General features: G+C 36.2%; 1 protein-coding gene and 1 pseudogene across 2 annotated transcripts in view; both read right to left on the reverse strand.

Moving 5' to 3' along the window:
* Positions 1-1,291: 1,291 nt before the first annotated feature.
* On the reverse strand, positions 1,292-4,097 carry LOC131504624 (glycerophosphodiester phosphodiesterase 1-like; annotated as a pseudogene).
* A 312-nt stretch (positions 4,098-4,409) lies between these two features.
* Positions 4,410-17,568, reverse strand: part of EFCAB7 (EF-hand calcium binding domain 7) — a 48,319-nt gene continuing 35,160 nt past the window's right edge. For both annotated transcript variants that reach the window (XM_058717138.1, XM_058717137.1), the window contains 4 exons: positions 14,828-14,976; positions 8,246-8,455; positions 5,654-5,761; positions 4,410-4,677 (listed from right to left, as the gene is read on the reverse strand). In XM_058717138.1, coding sequence (XP_058573121.1) covers positions 4,603-4,677; positions 5,654-5,761; positions 8,246-8,455; positions 14,828-14,976 — 542 coding nt within the window. In that variant the 3' untranslated portion in view covers positions 4,410-4,602. The remainder of the gene's footprint in view (positions 4,678-5,653; positions 5,762-8,245; positions 8,456-14,827; positions 14,977-17,568) is intronic.

Here is a 17,568-nt window from a genome sequence, read left to right on the forward strand (position 1 = left end):
CAGTGGTGGAAGATAAAACTTTCCTGCAACTCAGTACTTTGTGAAATGGAATATATAGTTTACTGGATTTAGTAAAACGCTTTCACATTGCATTTCTTTTTAGCCACATCATCTGAACAATGCAAACTGCTACATAATGACAACCTGTTTTACAAGTGTCTAAATCAAGGGCCAAAAATCCAAATGACATTTAACAATGGGCTAGCATGTACTAGGTGCAAAACTAATATACTGCCATACTGGTATTCCTATTTAAAAGCTGACACTAGCTGTCAAAGTATTGTTACTGTTACGGTTATAGAGTTCTTAATTACTTAATATATTTTTTCATGCACTGTACTAGTCTTCATTAAATGCTATTTAGATTTAAGTCCTATTTTTTTTTATTTTTATTTTTTTTATTTTTTTAAAATTTTTTTTTTCAACGTTTTTTTTTTTTTTTTTTTTTTTTTTTTTGGGACAGAGAGAGACAGAGCATGAACGGGGAAGGAGCAGAGAGAGAGGGAGACACAGAATCGGAAACAGGCTCCAGGCTCCGAGCCATCAACCCAGAGCCTGACGCGGGGCTCGAACTCACGGACCGCGAGATCGTGACCTGGCTGAAGTCGGACGCTTAACCGACTGCGCCACCCAGGCGCCCCTAAGTCCTATTATTTTTAAACACATTTAATTAAAAGCAATCCGTAAGTAAACTCATAAAAAATTATTTGCTGTCAGAACAAAATACAGTAGACCCTTGAACAACATGGGTTAGGGGTAATGACCCCCTGCAGTCGAAAATTCATGTATAACTTTTAACTCCCCAAAACTTAACTACTAATGGCCTACTGCTGACTAGAGCCTTACTAATAACATAAACAACACATACTTTGTATGTTATATGTATCATATAACTCTCTTCTTACAATGTTAGTGAGATTATTTTTGTGAATGGTGTGAGAAAGTGGTCTAGTTTCAACCTTCTGCATGTTGCTGTCCAGTTCTCCCAGCACCATTTGTTAAAGAGACTGTCTTTTTTCCATTGGATGTTCTTTCCTGCTTTGTCAAAGATGAGTTGGCCATACGTTTGTGGGTCTAGTTCTGGGGTTTCTATTCTATTCCATTGGTCTATGTGTCTGTTTTTGTGCCAGCAATGTTAGTGAGAGAAAAGAAAATGTTATCGAGAAAATCATAAGGAAAATACATTTACAATACTGTAGTGTAAAAAAAATCTGCATATTTAAGTGGACTTACACAGTTTAAACCCATGTTGTTCAAGGATCAACTGTACTCCTACCACTGTGATTAGATTTTGGCTTCTTTAATATAAAAAATGAATTTCTCCAAATTTTGCTTTGACTATATTTTCTTTCTTTCTTTTTTTAATGTTTATTTTTGAGAGACAGAATGCAAGCAGGGGAGGGGCAGAGAGAAAGGGAGACAGAATCTGAAGCAGGCTCTAAGTTCTGAACTGTCAGCACAGAGCCTGAAGCGGGGCTCGAACTCACAAATGGTGAGATCATGACCTGGGCTGAAGTCGGACACCCAACCGACTGAGCCACCCAGGTGCCCTTGCTTTAACGATATTTTCTGATTGGAAAACTAAATATATAATTAAATGACTATTTCTGCATTTGCATTTTCTTTTTTTTTCCTTTTAAGATTGCATTAGTATGGTCACAAGTTTGACACCTACAGTACATTGATAACATAACTGAATACAATGTTAAGTAAAATACATAATTGTGGCAAGTTTTAAAATGTCAACTCTGAGTGATCATGCATTTCTTGCACATTTGCATCTGAACCACCAACTGCACAACTCAATCTTTGCTTATCTTCACTGGGAATATATGCCTCAGTGAGGTCAGAGACAGAAGATGTGTGTCTTTTTGTAGACCCAGATTATCAAGAGCAACAATGTAGAACTCAGGTATTCCATGGAACATGGTGGCAACACTGGGTTTTGCTTTGGGTCAAACAAAAAATGCAATTATTGACTATCGCTTGTGCGAGCCACCTGATGCCCCAAGTTTTGGGTTAGCACAGAGTATTTTCATATCCCCGCATAAGGCCAGCAGGCAGTTTCTATATACACTCAGTTCCTTCCCAGGGGAAAAGTTTAGAACTAGAGATTTGTAGTCTTCCAACATGCATCAGTGACATACAGCTGGAACTAAGATGGGACTCATAGCAACATCTTTATCAAAGGTATTAAGGGGTACCAGAATATGCCACCCCAAAATGTGCCACTTTAACATGTGGGTTGTTTTCAGTTGAAAGCAATTAAGAGCCAACTGACTTGGGAAAAGCTTATTACCTCTCCCTTAACTGCCTAAAAGAATTTAGAGAGTCGGCCTGTACCAGGAAGAAAGTTATTACTAGAGATAATTTTTTAAATCAGAAAGACTTATCTGCACAGTGTGGCAGATGTTTTTTTTACCATTCACTCTTCTCATCTTCCTGTGAATCGTCTTCCTCCCCTTTGAAGCCCAGACTCCTATCCTCTCTCTGCTCAGGATGGTATATAAGCCTCAACTGGCTGAGTGTCTATGAGTCTCATGTCTTTGTGGGGCTCCCATATGCACACAATTAAACTTCTTTTACTCCTGTTAATCTGCCTTATGTCTATTTAATTATTAGAACAGCCAATGAATCTAGAAAGCAAGGCTGACACTTGATTCCTGGACCTGTTTTGAAAGCAGAAGCAGGACTATAGTTGTATTTGTTGTATTATTAACTTAGCTCCACATTCTGTTTTGGTCCCTACTTATGTTCTATGCATCCTTTAACCTCATGCACAATCAGTCATTAACTTTGCCTTTTCTGCCCTACTCCCTGTTTACCCACTGATTGTAAAAACCTAATGGGGACTGGACAGTAACATTTGTCTTGAAATTATATGATGTATCTGATTGTACCAGGTCTCAAACGACACCTCATTGTCTGGAAGAATGCACACCTCCAGACGGTTTTGAGGCCCCTCACTTCGTGATTTCAAGAAACTCCTCACACTCCTCTCATATATTCACTTCCTTTCCCAAATATATATAAGCTGTTCCTATGCTTAAGAGAGCAAGGCAGCTTTGCGGATGATCCCCAGCCTTTTTGTTGGGCTGCTCTTCTGATAATAAAGCTTTCTTTACTTAAAAACTGGTGTCTCAGACATTGGCTTACTGTGCATCGGGTGTGGGGATAAGTTTGGGTTTAGGAACAAAAGGAAGAGGGGAAAAATTTTCCTCCCTTTTGTTCGGTAACAAATGTAAGAAGGGAAAAATCTTCCTCAGCAACAACCTGAATGCCTTCAGCCACCACTTCTTTAAGGAGTCCAGGAATACAATATCCTTTTGTATGAGGAAAGCTTAAATTCCATACAGATATCACAAGATATTATGCGTGCCCTAATCCAGCAAAATGTCTATTACCACAAACATGGACTGAAACACAAATATCTTAGTGTGGTTTCCCATCTCCTAGATGGCTAAGGCTCCAAGTTCTCTGAGTTAATGCCATTACTACTACATTCTGATCTGTCTCATCTTACAAATAACTTTTGGCAAGATGATACAAAAACAGATTGTATAGCTGAAGAAACTGCATATACATTTTATTTAGGGCACCAGTAGTATATGTGCACGACCTTTGACATCTAAGAGGATTATCAGTTTACGGTTCAGGTTAGAGATCCTGTCTTCAGGGAAATCGTTCCTGAATCTGTGATTTGCTACAGAATTAAGCTTTCTCATTTGTTCAAATGTGAAATCACTCATCAGCCACTACCATCAGTTGTCATATCTACTGTGCTACAGTGCATTAAGACAAGAGTCCCCTCAGAGGTAAATTCAACGTCCAGTCCCAGGCCTGTTCCTCCGATCTTACCTGCCTGCTGAATGACCACGAGTATGGGTGATGGTGGAACAGCCTCCGGGGTCTGAATACCTACAGGCCCACAGAGGTTTGGAGGAGGCAGTATCAGCTCAAAGCTGAAAGGTGCAACAGGAGGTAGAGGCTGCTGGTGGAGAGGCAGGTTTTGAAGGGGCTGTGTGTCACTAGCAGCAGCAGCAGAAGGAGGAAAGAGAAGGGGCCAAGGCCACCCCCTGGTCCTCCCACAGCCACATGCCTGTGATCACAGTGGCATGGACAGGAGTCTGTGACCTGTCAGGCTTCTGGGACAGAACAGTGAGAATCCAGGGTGAGAGTCAAGGGCACTAGCTGCAGTTGGCCCATTAACATTTTCTTTGAGGGTTTTTGTTTGTTTGTTTGTTTGTTTTGATGAGTGAGATTAAACCAAAAGTATACAGGATTTTGTAGAATTCACTGAGTATTACTTTTTAAAAGCTTACCTATAATTTTACTTTGATTTACTATTGGTAAGTGAAATGTGCCCAGATTTCCCATTAAATTGATAAGAAAGCCCCATATTAAAAACATTATTTATATTTTATATTTATTTATATTTTAATAATAAAGTATATAACATGGGCATAAAATATAAATACATACAAATTAAATAGATTATTGTTTATATACATCAGTTAAATTGATCAGCATTTAGTTGATCAACAAATAAAGACTAAACCTGAAATAATTCTTAGCCTGACAGTCTCTAATAGAAAGCAATATTTAAGATATAAGGGAATACACACAATAATATATCCATTCTTGTCGTTCATTCACAGGCATTACATGTTGACAAACCTGCATATAAAAATAGAAAAATTTTACTTTCCTTTTACATATTATTATTTTTAACTAATTTTTAAACAAGATAAGATTTCTAGACCCTATGTAAAAAATATCCCTGTGAAGATAAACTTCTGTAACATTTGTTCTTAGCAGGGACCTACAATCTATGATCTGATGTCTAACAGGATGATCCAGTCTAAATTCTACTAAAATATAATAGTTGATAGTTGGTATGTGTAAATGTGGGTAAAGAGGAGTGATAGAGGAGTAAGTACCTCTTTTTCACTATGAATAGAGCATTTTCTAAACCCTTCATTGGGATTCTGTAGAATCTCTCTTTATTTGGTTCTAAAGTGTTTTTGGATGTCATGGACAGAATGGAGGAAGGAAGGAAAGGAATAGAAGGCTTTTTCCTTTTTCCCTTTACTAGACCAGTTTCAGGGTCCATGTCTTTGACCCCCTGGCTAAATTAGAAACCCATGGTTCTGCTAACACCAGAAACTATGACTGTTCCTGGCTCTTGACTTAGATGGCTATCTAAAACTTAGAGGCATTTTCTCTTTCAGGTTACGTTAGAAAATCTTAATAATGTACATAAAAACTTTATATTATAAAATTCCCATTTACTATAAACACCACTTTATATTTCTATATGATGTTACAAAGTGCTTTCATGTACATCATTTTATTTTCATCTTTACATTAACCTCCTAAAGAACCTAAAGCTGGTAATACTATGTTAATTTTACATTTAAAGGGGCAGGAACAGAGAGGTTAACTGAATCTCCCATAATCACTCAACCAAACAGTGAGAACTGGACTAAAACCAAAATCTCCTTACTCGCAATATAGGATGATAATAATATATTATCGTACTTGAAATAATTTTAGACTTTATTTCATATTTCCATTTATTCATAGTATTAATAGCAAAAATGGTTTTTTTAATTGATAAAACAAAAGGCTTAATTAGAAAACAATGCATTACCATTGTAGACTTTGGCGCCACTTCTACTGCAAATATGTTGAGTCCTCTGTTGTTTACGCAGTTTTTACTTAGTTCGTTGTTGATGTGAATAATCACTTTATTATCTGACTATAAAAAAATTTCATAAGTTGCTAGTCTTTAATAATACAAACAAAATGATTATTACAAAACACTTTGTAAGTCTTGTGAAAGAGGTGTTCACAGGATTCTGTAGAAACATAGAAGATATTATAGAAACACAGAAACATTAGCTCAGTCTGGGCTAGAAAGGAATATGTTACCGAAGAAGTGATACTTGAGATAATAGGTCACAGATAATAGACAGCCTTTAGGATAGATAGGAAACAAGAGAAAGCAGTATGAAGCTGATGAATGAAAAGAAATGTAGGAGCCAAAGTGTTCCCCTGCTAAAGAAGCTACGAGCACTCCCTAATGACCACAAAGGGGCAATATAACATTAGCCTACCAGATTCATTTCTCAGCCCTATTACTCAGCATGTGATCTTCTCCAAGTTATTGAATGCCCCCATGCTTCAGTTTCCTTGTGTGTAAAATGCAAATAGTACTTAACTCATTGGGTTGTTGTGAAAAGTAAACACATTAATAAATGTAAAGTTCCTGGCAAATAGGAAGCTCTAAAATATTATTACATCATTTTGGTGAAGGGAAGTTTAATTTTCCTTTAGGGAAAGGAAGGAAATGCAGGGCTAAGAAATGATAGGTAGCTGCAGAACAGAGAAACTGTGATAAGGCAGTGACTCCCGTCCACCCTTTTAATTCTAGTAAAACATACAGGGCAGAAAGGAAGGCACACTCCTTTCTTTTAGGAATCACCCTCCAAAGCTTTATGATCCACTTGAAGACAGGAATCTCCAGCTGGGGACCCTGGCTATTTTGGTCAAGTCCAACTCCTCTACCTCATTTTCAAGATAATATATATGATCTGGACCCATCCTACTTATGCTATTTACCTTCATATTACTCCACTAAGTAAAGTTCTCTGTTTCCGCATAGCGAATATTCTCACTCTTCCCTCTATATCTCACATTAACCCTCTCACGTGTTACTCCTTACACTGTCTCTCTGCTACTAACAGCTGTGTGTGTCTCTGTATCTCTAATCCTAGTTTGTCTCCAAATCCCACACCACAGTCCCCTTCCCCCTCATTACAGGTCCTTCCCCAACTTCGATAGTCCAAACTAACATCAACTACAAGAGATGCAGATACAGTAAAACTATTACACATATAAACAGTATAATTTAACATTTAATTTTCACGCATCTCTTTCAAGAGTATTGAGTTTGTCTTCCCAACTGGCCCATAAACTCTTTGAAACCAGAGACCATATTACACTTCTAGAGGCTTCTATTGTGACTAGAAGAGTTAGTTACATAATATAGACTCACACTGACTCAATACTCAGCCAAACCTTAAACACTTTAAGGAATTTATGGCTGGCAGAAAAATAACGTAAGTCTCACCCAGGAACTAAAAAGAAATAAGCCAACAGTCCTAAGAATCCAGCCATCTTAAGTAAGGTTTTATGAAAATTTACGTTTCTAGAAAACTGGGTATCTCTAAGCATTTATGCATGTATTCCCTTAACCTGCAATATCAGTAGTAGGAGGGATGGTAGCCAAAGCTAGCAATAATTGGCTTGATAAAAATAGGTCCCAGACAATGGAATATATGAGATAAAATGATGATAGCCCATAAAATTTCTGAATTGTAAGGTATGTAAAACAAAGTTGGGCTAATTTTTTTCTTTATTTTGTTTATATTTCTTTAAAACTTGGGGCGCCTGGGTGGCGCAGTCGGTTGGGCGTCCGACTTCAGCCAGGTCACGATCTCGCGGTCCGTGAGTTCGAGCCCCGCGTCGGGCTCTGGGCTGATGGCTCAGAGCCTGGAGCCTGTTTCCGATTCTGTGTCTCCCTCTCTCTCTGCCCCTTCCCCGTTCATGCTCTGTCTCTCTCTGTCCCAAAAATAAATAAAAAACGTTGAAAAAAAAATTTTTAAAAAAAATAAAACTCAATGTCTGTTATTTAAAATTGTAGGTGTAGGGGTGCCTGCATGGCTCGGTTGGTTAAGCGTCTGACTTCAGCTCAGGTCATGATCTCGCAATCCATGAGTTCGAGCCCCGCGTCGGGCTCTGTGCTGACTGCTCAGAGCCTGGAGCCTGTTTCAGATTCTGTGTCTCCCTCTCTCTCTGCCCCTCCCCTGTTCATGCTCTGTCTCTCTCTGTCTCAAAAATAAATAAACATTAAAAAAAAAATTAAAATTGTAGGTGTGAAGATTTTTAGTAACAAACTAAATAAAATACTTTATACCCAGATTATACTCTTTCTTCAGAGATCTCCAGATATTTAATTATCATAATATTTTAAGAGAAAAACAATTATCTCAAACTTTTAAAAATGCATAAAAATTATCATGCTTAGTTTGAATTAAAAACCTGAGAACGAATAATTGCCCATTATAAATTTTGTTAATATAATGTGGTATTAATTACGGTGCAAGAATAGAATAAGAAAGAAGATGGAACATACTAGTAAACATTGCAGTTCTAAGGAGAACCACCTCATAAATAATACCTTGTTTTCAATAACTGATGTTATCCAGGTGTCACGCTTATAAGTATGTACAATTATATTTTCATAACCATCCATTACTCTTGCATCGCCTTTGTTAAGGACAGATTTACAAATGGCCTTCTCGAGTTGCCCACTGCATGCCTCCATATGGACAGCTTTAATTCTTGGCTTGCATTTGTCTGCATAGATATCAATGACAAATGGGCATGCCTGATATGAAAGAAAAAGTAAACGTTGTCTTAGCCTTTTGATAGAATTAAAAATAAATTATTTGTTATTAATATGTCTATCATATGATTTAAGAAGATGTACCCTCTAGCTTGTCCTTATATACTTTTAGAAGATTCTAGTACTATGAACTGAATAATTAAAAAGCAAGAAATTGTGATTTTTTTTCCACTAGGATATTAACTGATAATATTCACAGAAAAGGAAAGAAAACTATAATCTCAAGCAAATCTGTAATACCTCCTTTAAGCCACAGTACCACTCCTCCATTTGGTTTAAAGCTAATATATGTCATATTAGTTATTTAATTTCCTTTTCTAACTTTAAGGCTACAGAAAGAACTCATCAAATTTTTCTTGGTTTACTAAAACCATTCAAATAATGAGATTTCCAACAATCCTAAATCCTTTCCCAAATCCTAACCTGTAATTGATACTTTGGTGATTCTTTGTGACACCATACCTACTAATTTAACAGGGGGGATCAAATTATAGTTCATCTAGACATCAAATTTCATTATACATGATTCAAGAAAGTACCAAAGGTTTCCAGATCCCTATCAGCAAAATACTCTCCATATATATTCAAACCAACCAGAACATTCATAACACTACAGACTGATTCTTCCCAGGTCATCATAAACTTTTATTTTTTTCAAATATGAAAATGTTAGATCATCCTCTTGGTGTATTAACTCAGTAAAATAGCACACACCAAAGAATCACTGCATATTAAAGCTAATACCTTAACTAAATAGCCACCTTGTCTCAGAACAATTACAAGTATTAACTAAATCAGTCAAAACAACTTCAGGTCATACATGAATCCTTTATGTTTTTATGTTATTTTATTTTATTTTATTTTATTTTATTTTATTTTATTTTATTTTATTTTCAGTATAGCTAACATACAGTGTCATTTTAGTTTCAGGTGTAAAATATCATGATTCAACAATTCCATATATCATCTTGTACTCAACACACAAGTGTCCTCCTTAATCCCCACCACCTATTTCATGCACCTCTCCCCACCTCCCATGAATCCTTTAAATCAAACGTTACCATATATAAAAATCCCTATCACTAATGGGAACCATCCAACATTTTTATACCAATTAATTCTGAATTGTTATTTTCTCCTTCTTGTATTACCGTTTGCTTGTGTAACATTTTCAATCCAAAAATGCTGTAACCCTTACTGAACGAGGAGAATGTCTTCACTGTGATTCTGTAAATCAAAAGTATCCATGCCAAGAAGAGAATTTTTGGATGCTCCAGTACCAAATTCTGACTCAATATTGTTTGTTGAGGAGTCTTATATTAATGAAAGAAATGAAAAACAATAACAGTAACAATAACTTGAAATACAGTAAGTTGCCTAGTATCTTTTGTAAAATCTGTCTCCTTACCAGGAAATATGTTCAAATGATTAAACTGTGGCTCTAAGACATAAGAGAGTAAAATGTATAAACTAATAGCTAGTACGCTTTTAGAAAAATTGACTTTTTAAAAATGCTATATAAAAAAGAGGGATTTTCCCTCTCTGATCAAGTACCCTTTAAATATGAGCAACAAGGGGCACTTGTCTTAGTAGAGCATGCAATTCTTGATCCCGGAGTCATGAGTTCAAGTCCCACCCTGGTGCAGAGCTCACTTAAAAAACAAACAAAAAAGGAACAATAAATACATTATTTGATACCTAAAATAATGGCCACAAAGGAAGAGACTCAAATAAAAAAAGTTTTATGGAAGCCAATATACTATATCATAGATACTTTAGAAGTACTATAGAAACACTTTAGAAATACTATAGAAATACTTTTAACAGATCTGTATACCAAACAGACTCTTCTGACTAAAGTCCTTATATAAAATAATAACAAAATAAAACAAATCCATTGCGAAGTCTAGGGATTCCATTGTAGATATGCAAAACCTGGCCTGCCAAATTCTGAAAGAAACACTGTGTCCTAAGAACCACGAGGATAAGACATGGCAAAACCAGAATGGCCACCTGGACACTAGATAAAATCTTCCATGAAACAATGCATTCCAATAGTGATAAACTGGCTATACTATCAATCACTGAGGAAAAACTTTCCTAAGAAAATGAAGGATGTGGTTATTCAATGTTTTATCTGTAACTAAATTAACCTGGAAAAATTATGGTACATGAACTGAGACTACACACCAAAAGACTCTTTAAGCATTTCCAAATTGATTTTATACAGTTGACTCTCTCTGGTTTATGGATATGTACTAATAATATAGTACACTTATTTTCAGGATGGGTCAAAATATTTCACTGTTGAAAAGCCACAACCAGGGCACCTGGCTGGCTCAGCTGGTAGAGCATGTATCTCTTGAAATCAGGGTTGTGAGCTTGAACTCCATATCGGGTGTAGAGATTACCTAAAAATAAAAATCTTTAAAACACAAAACAAACAACAAACAAAGAAAACATCATTTTTTAAAAAGCCACAACCATCATGACCGCCTAGGGCCTTCCAAATTATTGGTCCCATGACAAGGGACACATTTAACTGGAACAATTATTCATGGATTTAGATTAAGTGAAGGCTTGCTGCTGCTGCTGCTGCTGCTGCTGCTGCTGCTGCTTCTTCTTCTTCTTCTTCTTCTTTTTTTTTTTTTTTTAAGGCTTGCTTCTTATTCAAAAACATTTTTGTCTTTATAATTCCCAAACCTCTGGGAAAGTGCAAAGGGCCTTAACAGAATTGGAAAGGTACATCCTTTAAAGATCCTGAAGTGCAACTCTCCAGAGAATCTCCAGAAGCAGACAGTGCACAGAATTAACTGCTAACCCACGAACCTTTGTACAACATATGACCACATTACAGGAGCAGCTTCCTCTCATGACACTGGAACAAGATTCTTCTATGGGTTCCATTCTTCTTTGCACACTCTTATTTATTCATAGCTTTACTCTTTATGGATTTAAGGCTATATATGTTTGACTTGGCCTATCATGTTTTCCTTATTAGCAGCAATAATTTGCCTAAGTCTAGGCTTTAAAGGAAAGAAATGTGCTTGAAGTATGAGAAATACAAAATGCAACACATACTATTTGTCACAACACCAAGAAATAACACACCCACAGTTTCACTAAGGACGATTACTTATGCAGCTACTATGTGGAAATCAGACTATTTAATGCTAACTCAGAATCAATGTTAATTATTCTGTACAACTGTTAGGCCATTCCAAGGACAAGATTCCCAAACACCCTCAACAGGTTATATTTCCTTACATGTACCCACAAAAAATTAAAACCCTTCCTGGAAAAAGATTGCTGAAGACACGGATCCTATTCATAGCAGTTACATCATTCCAGATGGTCGTCAAAAAAATTGTTCCTTCTTGTTGGCTTACATAGTAATTAATATAGCCTAACTGTTGGGGGTGCGACAAATCAGTTTAAATTATTTAACTCAAGCAGTTATGAATAATAAAAAAGCCTTGATTTTCTTTTGACCAGCCAGGGAGGAATCTGCACTGGTGCCAATACTTCTTATAACTGGATTAACACTGCAAGTGAAATCACCTACAATGAATTAAAAGAGTTAATACAAAAGGTCATATACAAAGTAGATTTAAAGAGTCCTTGGGACTTTTCTTGGTCAAGCCTGGAAAACCTGGGGTTATGATTCTGGAGTGCTCTCTACTCCCTTCTTATAATACTTCTAGTATACTTGTTTGCCTCAGAGTTTAAATGTTGTCTAGAGTCTTCAAATGCTTCTGTAGAAGTCACTGTCCCAACAAATGACTTAAAGACAAAAACAGGATGAAACCATGATAAATGCAAAACTGAAAATCAGATCCCCACAGATGAAACCTCTTTGAAAAGAACCAACAATAGTGGTTGAGTGAATCTTTGAAAGTTTCTTCTACAACTTTAACTGAATGAAAATCAAAAGGGAAGGCTGGGAATTAAAAAGTTCTCACAAACTTAGGAAACAACTGACTCCTCTGTTGTCACGATAATGAGTAGTCATCAGAACTGGTTTTAAACCTGTTCAAAAGATCTAGAAAACCTCATCTCAATAAACACATTTTTGTAAGCCCACCAGTATCAGCTCCTCACTTTTGAAAGTTAAACAATCAAGGACTCGTGTGAATAAATAACACTGCTGAGTGCCAACCAATCAACAGTCTCACCTGAGTAACCATGCTTCCTCAAAACCCTCCCCTAATAAGAGGAACATTCTGCTCCACTTATAGTCGTGCAGACTATAACTGACGAGCATACTCCTTTGTAGTAAATAATCAATTCATTTTTGTCTTTTTATTTGTTATTGAGAAGTGATCTCTTATTCCTTTGACATTTTCACTATATATGTTTACCTTTTACATTTTCAATGGTATTTCTGTATTATTTATTCAATAAATGAAGAATAAACTTTAAATTTAAAAAGCGTCATCTTGGGGATGCCTGGGTGGCTTAGTCGGTTAAACGTCTGACTCTTGATTTCGGTTCAGGTCATGACCTCAAGGTTTGTGAGATGGAGCCCCATGTCAGGCTCTGCATTGACAGCGTGGAACCTGCTTGGGATTCTCTTTCTCCCTCTCTCTCTCTGCTCCTCTCCCACTCATGAGCATGCTCTCTTGTTCTCTCTCTCTCTCAAAATAAACAAACTTAAAAAGTTTTATCTAAGAAATACTTCTTGCCTATGGTTTCAAAGGTCAATGACATAAGTAAATGCAAAAAAATGTCTTAAAATTGCTCTTAACTAATTTCTCTTATTGAGTGAAAGCATAGGGGTGCCTGGGTAGCTCAGTCGATTAAGCATCTGACTCTTGATTTTGACTCAGGTCATGATCTCATGATTTATGAGATCAAGCCCCATACAAGGCTCTGCACTGATGGTGTGGAGCCTGCTTGGGATTCTCTCTGTGCACCTCCCCTGCTTGTGCTCACTCTCTCTCTCAAAAATAAATAAACAGGGGCACCTGGGTGGCGCAGTCGGTTAAGCGTCCGACTTCAGCCAGGTCACGATCTCGTGGTCCGTGAGTTCGAGCCCCGCGTCAGGCTCTGGGCCGATGGCTCGGAGCCTGGAGCCTGTTTCCGATTCTGTGTCTCCCTCTCTCTCTGCCCCTCCCCCGTTCATGCTCTGTCTCTCTCTGTCCCAAAAATAAATAAAAAACGTTGAAAAAAAAATTAAAATAAATAAATAAATAAATAAATAAATAAACATTAAAAAATAAAGTAAGATATAAAAAGTTATTGTAACTCTTAACCTCTTATTAATAAAAATGGCAAAAAAAATTATTCTCAGAACTTCTCAGAAAAGAGGTTTATGAGGGATTTTCAATGATGTCAAAGCTAGGAATTAAACCAAAGTCTCAATACACCCAAAATTTAAAGTGTGTTGAAGCTAGTGTTACCCTCCTAAGTTGATTTGTTTAGAGAAAGGACAGATATTATTTTTAAGAATATAAACAACAAATGTACTGTTATGTGATGCATTGCCTGAAACTCTTGAATTCTTTATTTTAAACCTGACACAAAATATAGACTTTAAGAAGTAAGGCCTCATTTTTACTATTTCTCCAGTTTACTGAAAGTCTTAATAATGATAGCTAACACATACACAGTGCTATACATTAGCCAAGAACTATCCCAAGTATTTTACAAATAATAACCCAAGGAGTATCTTTTATCAAAAGATCAGAATTCCAATTCTCATACAGACACATCCCCCTTATTCTAAGATAGGCTTATTCTATTAGGACAAAGAGTTTCCCTATAGAAATGAGACTTCAGCAACTAAAATAGCCATCACCAATTAAAAAATAGAATTTTTTGGGGCGCCTGGGTGGCGCAGTCGGTTAAGCGTCCGACTTCAGCCAGGTCACGATCTCACGGTCCGTGAGTTCGAGCCCCGCGTCAGGCTCTGGGCTGATGGCTCAGAGCCTGGAGCCTGTTTCCAATTCTGTGTCTCCCTCTCTCTCTGTCCCTCCCCCGTTCATGCTCTGTCTCTCTCTGTCCCAAAAAATAAAATAAACGTTGAAAAAAAAAATTTTTTAAATAAAAAAATAAAAAAATAAAAATAAAAAATAAAAAATAGAATTTTTTTAACCACCAAACTTTCCCCCCATATTATATGCTCAAACTCCTTTGTTCCTGAATTATTTAAATACTGATAGTAACTAAATTTCAGGTAACAATGGGAACTTGCACAAACTAGCAGAAACACGCCGGTGCAACCACAATTCATTCGTATACTAAAGTTCAAGGATTTGAGTGTCCAATTCAAAAGTCAGGTGGTAGGAAAGTGTTCGTGGAGTAAAATACTATGTGTATTAGGACCACTGCAAAACTTTCAGATTGCTTTACCTCTGTCAGTTCCAGAGCTTTATTGTAGCCCATTGAGTGTAGAGTTACCCAAAGGTCACGAGGATCTCCTTCTCGATCATTGGCTTCCATTAGATTGAGATCCATAAAGCCCTGTCTTGTTAGTTCATTCTTCTTTGTATCAAAATTGTCTGTTAAAGTAACCAAAAGTTTCTTTCTTACATAATTTTAAAACTCATACATTTAATAAAAGATCTATTATATATTATTTTTCATAAATATTTTAATGGAAGCCTTATTTAATGGAAGCCTTATTTTCGGAACTTTCAAAAAAATTGGAAGTTATAAATTGCAAATATATTCTGAAATTAGAGGAAATTGTAATTTTTATGGGTAAGTCCCAACCTGCTTGCTTATTTAGAGTATATACTGATTTATATATTTTTAAAAATTAAAATGCTTCATATATGTTTACCCCTTAAAGCCAGCAGAACCTGGATGAATTTGATGGAATACCCCCCAAATTAATGGTGTTTCAAAGGGGAGATGTGGATGGTGTCAGATTTAAGGGGACTGCGATATGCCTAATTACTCTAATTTTAACCAAATTGTCCCTGGTCCTTAAAAATCTGTTAGATAATGGGGAACACTTTGGATTCTATGAACGTCCTAGACAAATAAATCTATTTTAATATTATTATTTAATAAATCCATTTTAACATTGTAAGCAAAACTAAACTCACCTCAAAGTATCTATACATGTGTAATTCCTGAATTTGTCTATTATAGATAATAAATAGCTATTCATTATGGATTATATTCTGTTAACTGCCCAACAAGAAAGATTTTATTTTCTTGCTTCCAACTGTAATATATCCAAAGGAAATGGGTACTCTTTATATATCTCTTCTGTATACATCATTATGAAAAAAGCAGCAGAGACACAGCCATTTAAAACTGACTGATTAATAGTTTAAAAAGTTTACAGAGTTTAGGAAGTGACACAGAATTTTGCAAGGAAAAAAGTAAATGTAGATTAAATTAGATCATAGACGGGCGCCTGGGTGGCTCAGTCGGTTGAGCGTCCGACTTCGGCTCAGGTCACGATCTCACGGTCCGTGGGTTCGAGCCCCGAGTCGGGCTCTGTGCTGACTGCTCAGAGCCTGGAGCCTGCTTCCGATTCTGTGTCTCCCTCTCTCTCTGCCCCTCCCCCATTCATGCTGTGTCTCTCTCTGTCTCAAAAATAAATAAACGTTAAAAAAAAAAATTTAAATTAGATCATAGAAATAGTAGCCACTAAACTGGAGGATGGAGCTTGCATGTAATAAAGAAAGATGAAAAAAATATTTGATATTAATACAAATTTTATTACTATCAAGGAAAATATACCGAATACTATACTATAGAGACTATCAAACTATCAGACTTTTAAAACTTAAAATTCTCAATCCTCCATTAATTTTTTATAAATTCATGAATACCCAACTTTAAGACTTTCTTTAAAGCTATAGTAATCAAGACGGTGTGGTGGTGGCAAAAGATGAGACAAATAATGAGTTGAACAGAGAACCCAGAAATGGACCCATACAAATATACTGAACTGATATTTGACAAAGGAGCAAAGTCAATTGAAAGGAGAAAGGATAATTGTATCAATAAACGGTGCTAGAATAACTGGACATCCACAGACAAAAAAAATAAATGTACGCTAGGATGTTATGTCTTTCACAAAAATTAACTAAAATGGGTTGCAGATCCCAAACACAAATCTATAAAACTTCTGGAAGATAACAGGAGAAAATCTGGGTGATTCTGTGTTTGGCTATGTGTTTTTAGATACAACACCAAAAGCACACAAACCAAAAGCATGACACATGAAAGGAAAAAAATGGTTAAGTGGGGCTTCATTAAAATTAAAAATTTTTCCTTTGTGAAAGACACTACTAAGAGAATGAAAAGACAAACCACAGACTGAGAGAAAATACTTGCAAAACACAGCTGATAAGACTTGTATCCAATATATACAAAGAACTCTTAACAGTAAGAAAATAAATACCTCAATCAAAAAGCGGGCAAACGAGCTGAACAGACACCTCACCAAAGAAGATATACAGATGGTAACAAGCATATGAGAAGATCATATGTTATGAAGGAATTGCAAATTAAAACAAGATATACACCTATTAGAATGGCTAAAATCTAAGAACACTAATAATACCAAATGCAGACAAGGATGTGGAGCACTAAGAATCCTCATTTATTCCTGTGGGAATACAAAATGGGTATAGTCACTTAGGAAGACAATGTGGCAGTTCTTTCAAAGTTAAACATAGGTTTACTGCGTCAGTGATCATTGAATTTAAATGAACTGAAACAAGCTGAAAACTACATACACACAAAAATATGCCCATGAGTATTTATAGTAGCTATGCTCACAAGTACCAAAAATTGGAAACAACCAAAATGTCTTTTAATAGGTGAATGAATAAATAAACTGATACCTTCATACAATGGAATTATTATTCAGTGCTAAAAAGAAATGAGTTATCAAGCCAACAAAAAGAGGAAATCTAAATCCACACTGCTAAGTGAAAGAAGCCAGTCTGAAACGGCTATCTACTGCAAGATATCCAACAATATAACACTCTGGAAGAGGCAAAACTATAGAGACAGTAAAAAGATCAGTGGTTGCCAGGGGTTTGAAGGGACGAATAGATAGATGAATAGGTAGAGCACAAGGGATTTTGAGGGCAATGAAATTATTCTGTATAATACTGTAAGGG

The sequence above is a fragment of the Neofelis nebulosa genome, chromosome 2, assembly GCF_028018385.1.
Source record: "Neofelis nebulosa isolate mNeoNeb1 chromosome 2, mNeoNeb1.pri, whole genome shotgun sequence".
NCBI classification, from domain to species: domain Eukaryota; kingdom Metazoa; phylum Chordata; class Mammalia; order Carnivora; family Felidae; genus Neofelis; species Neofelis nebulosa.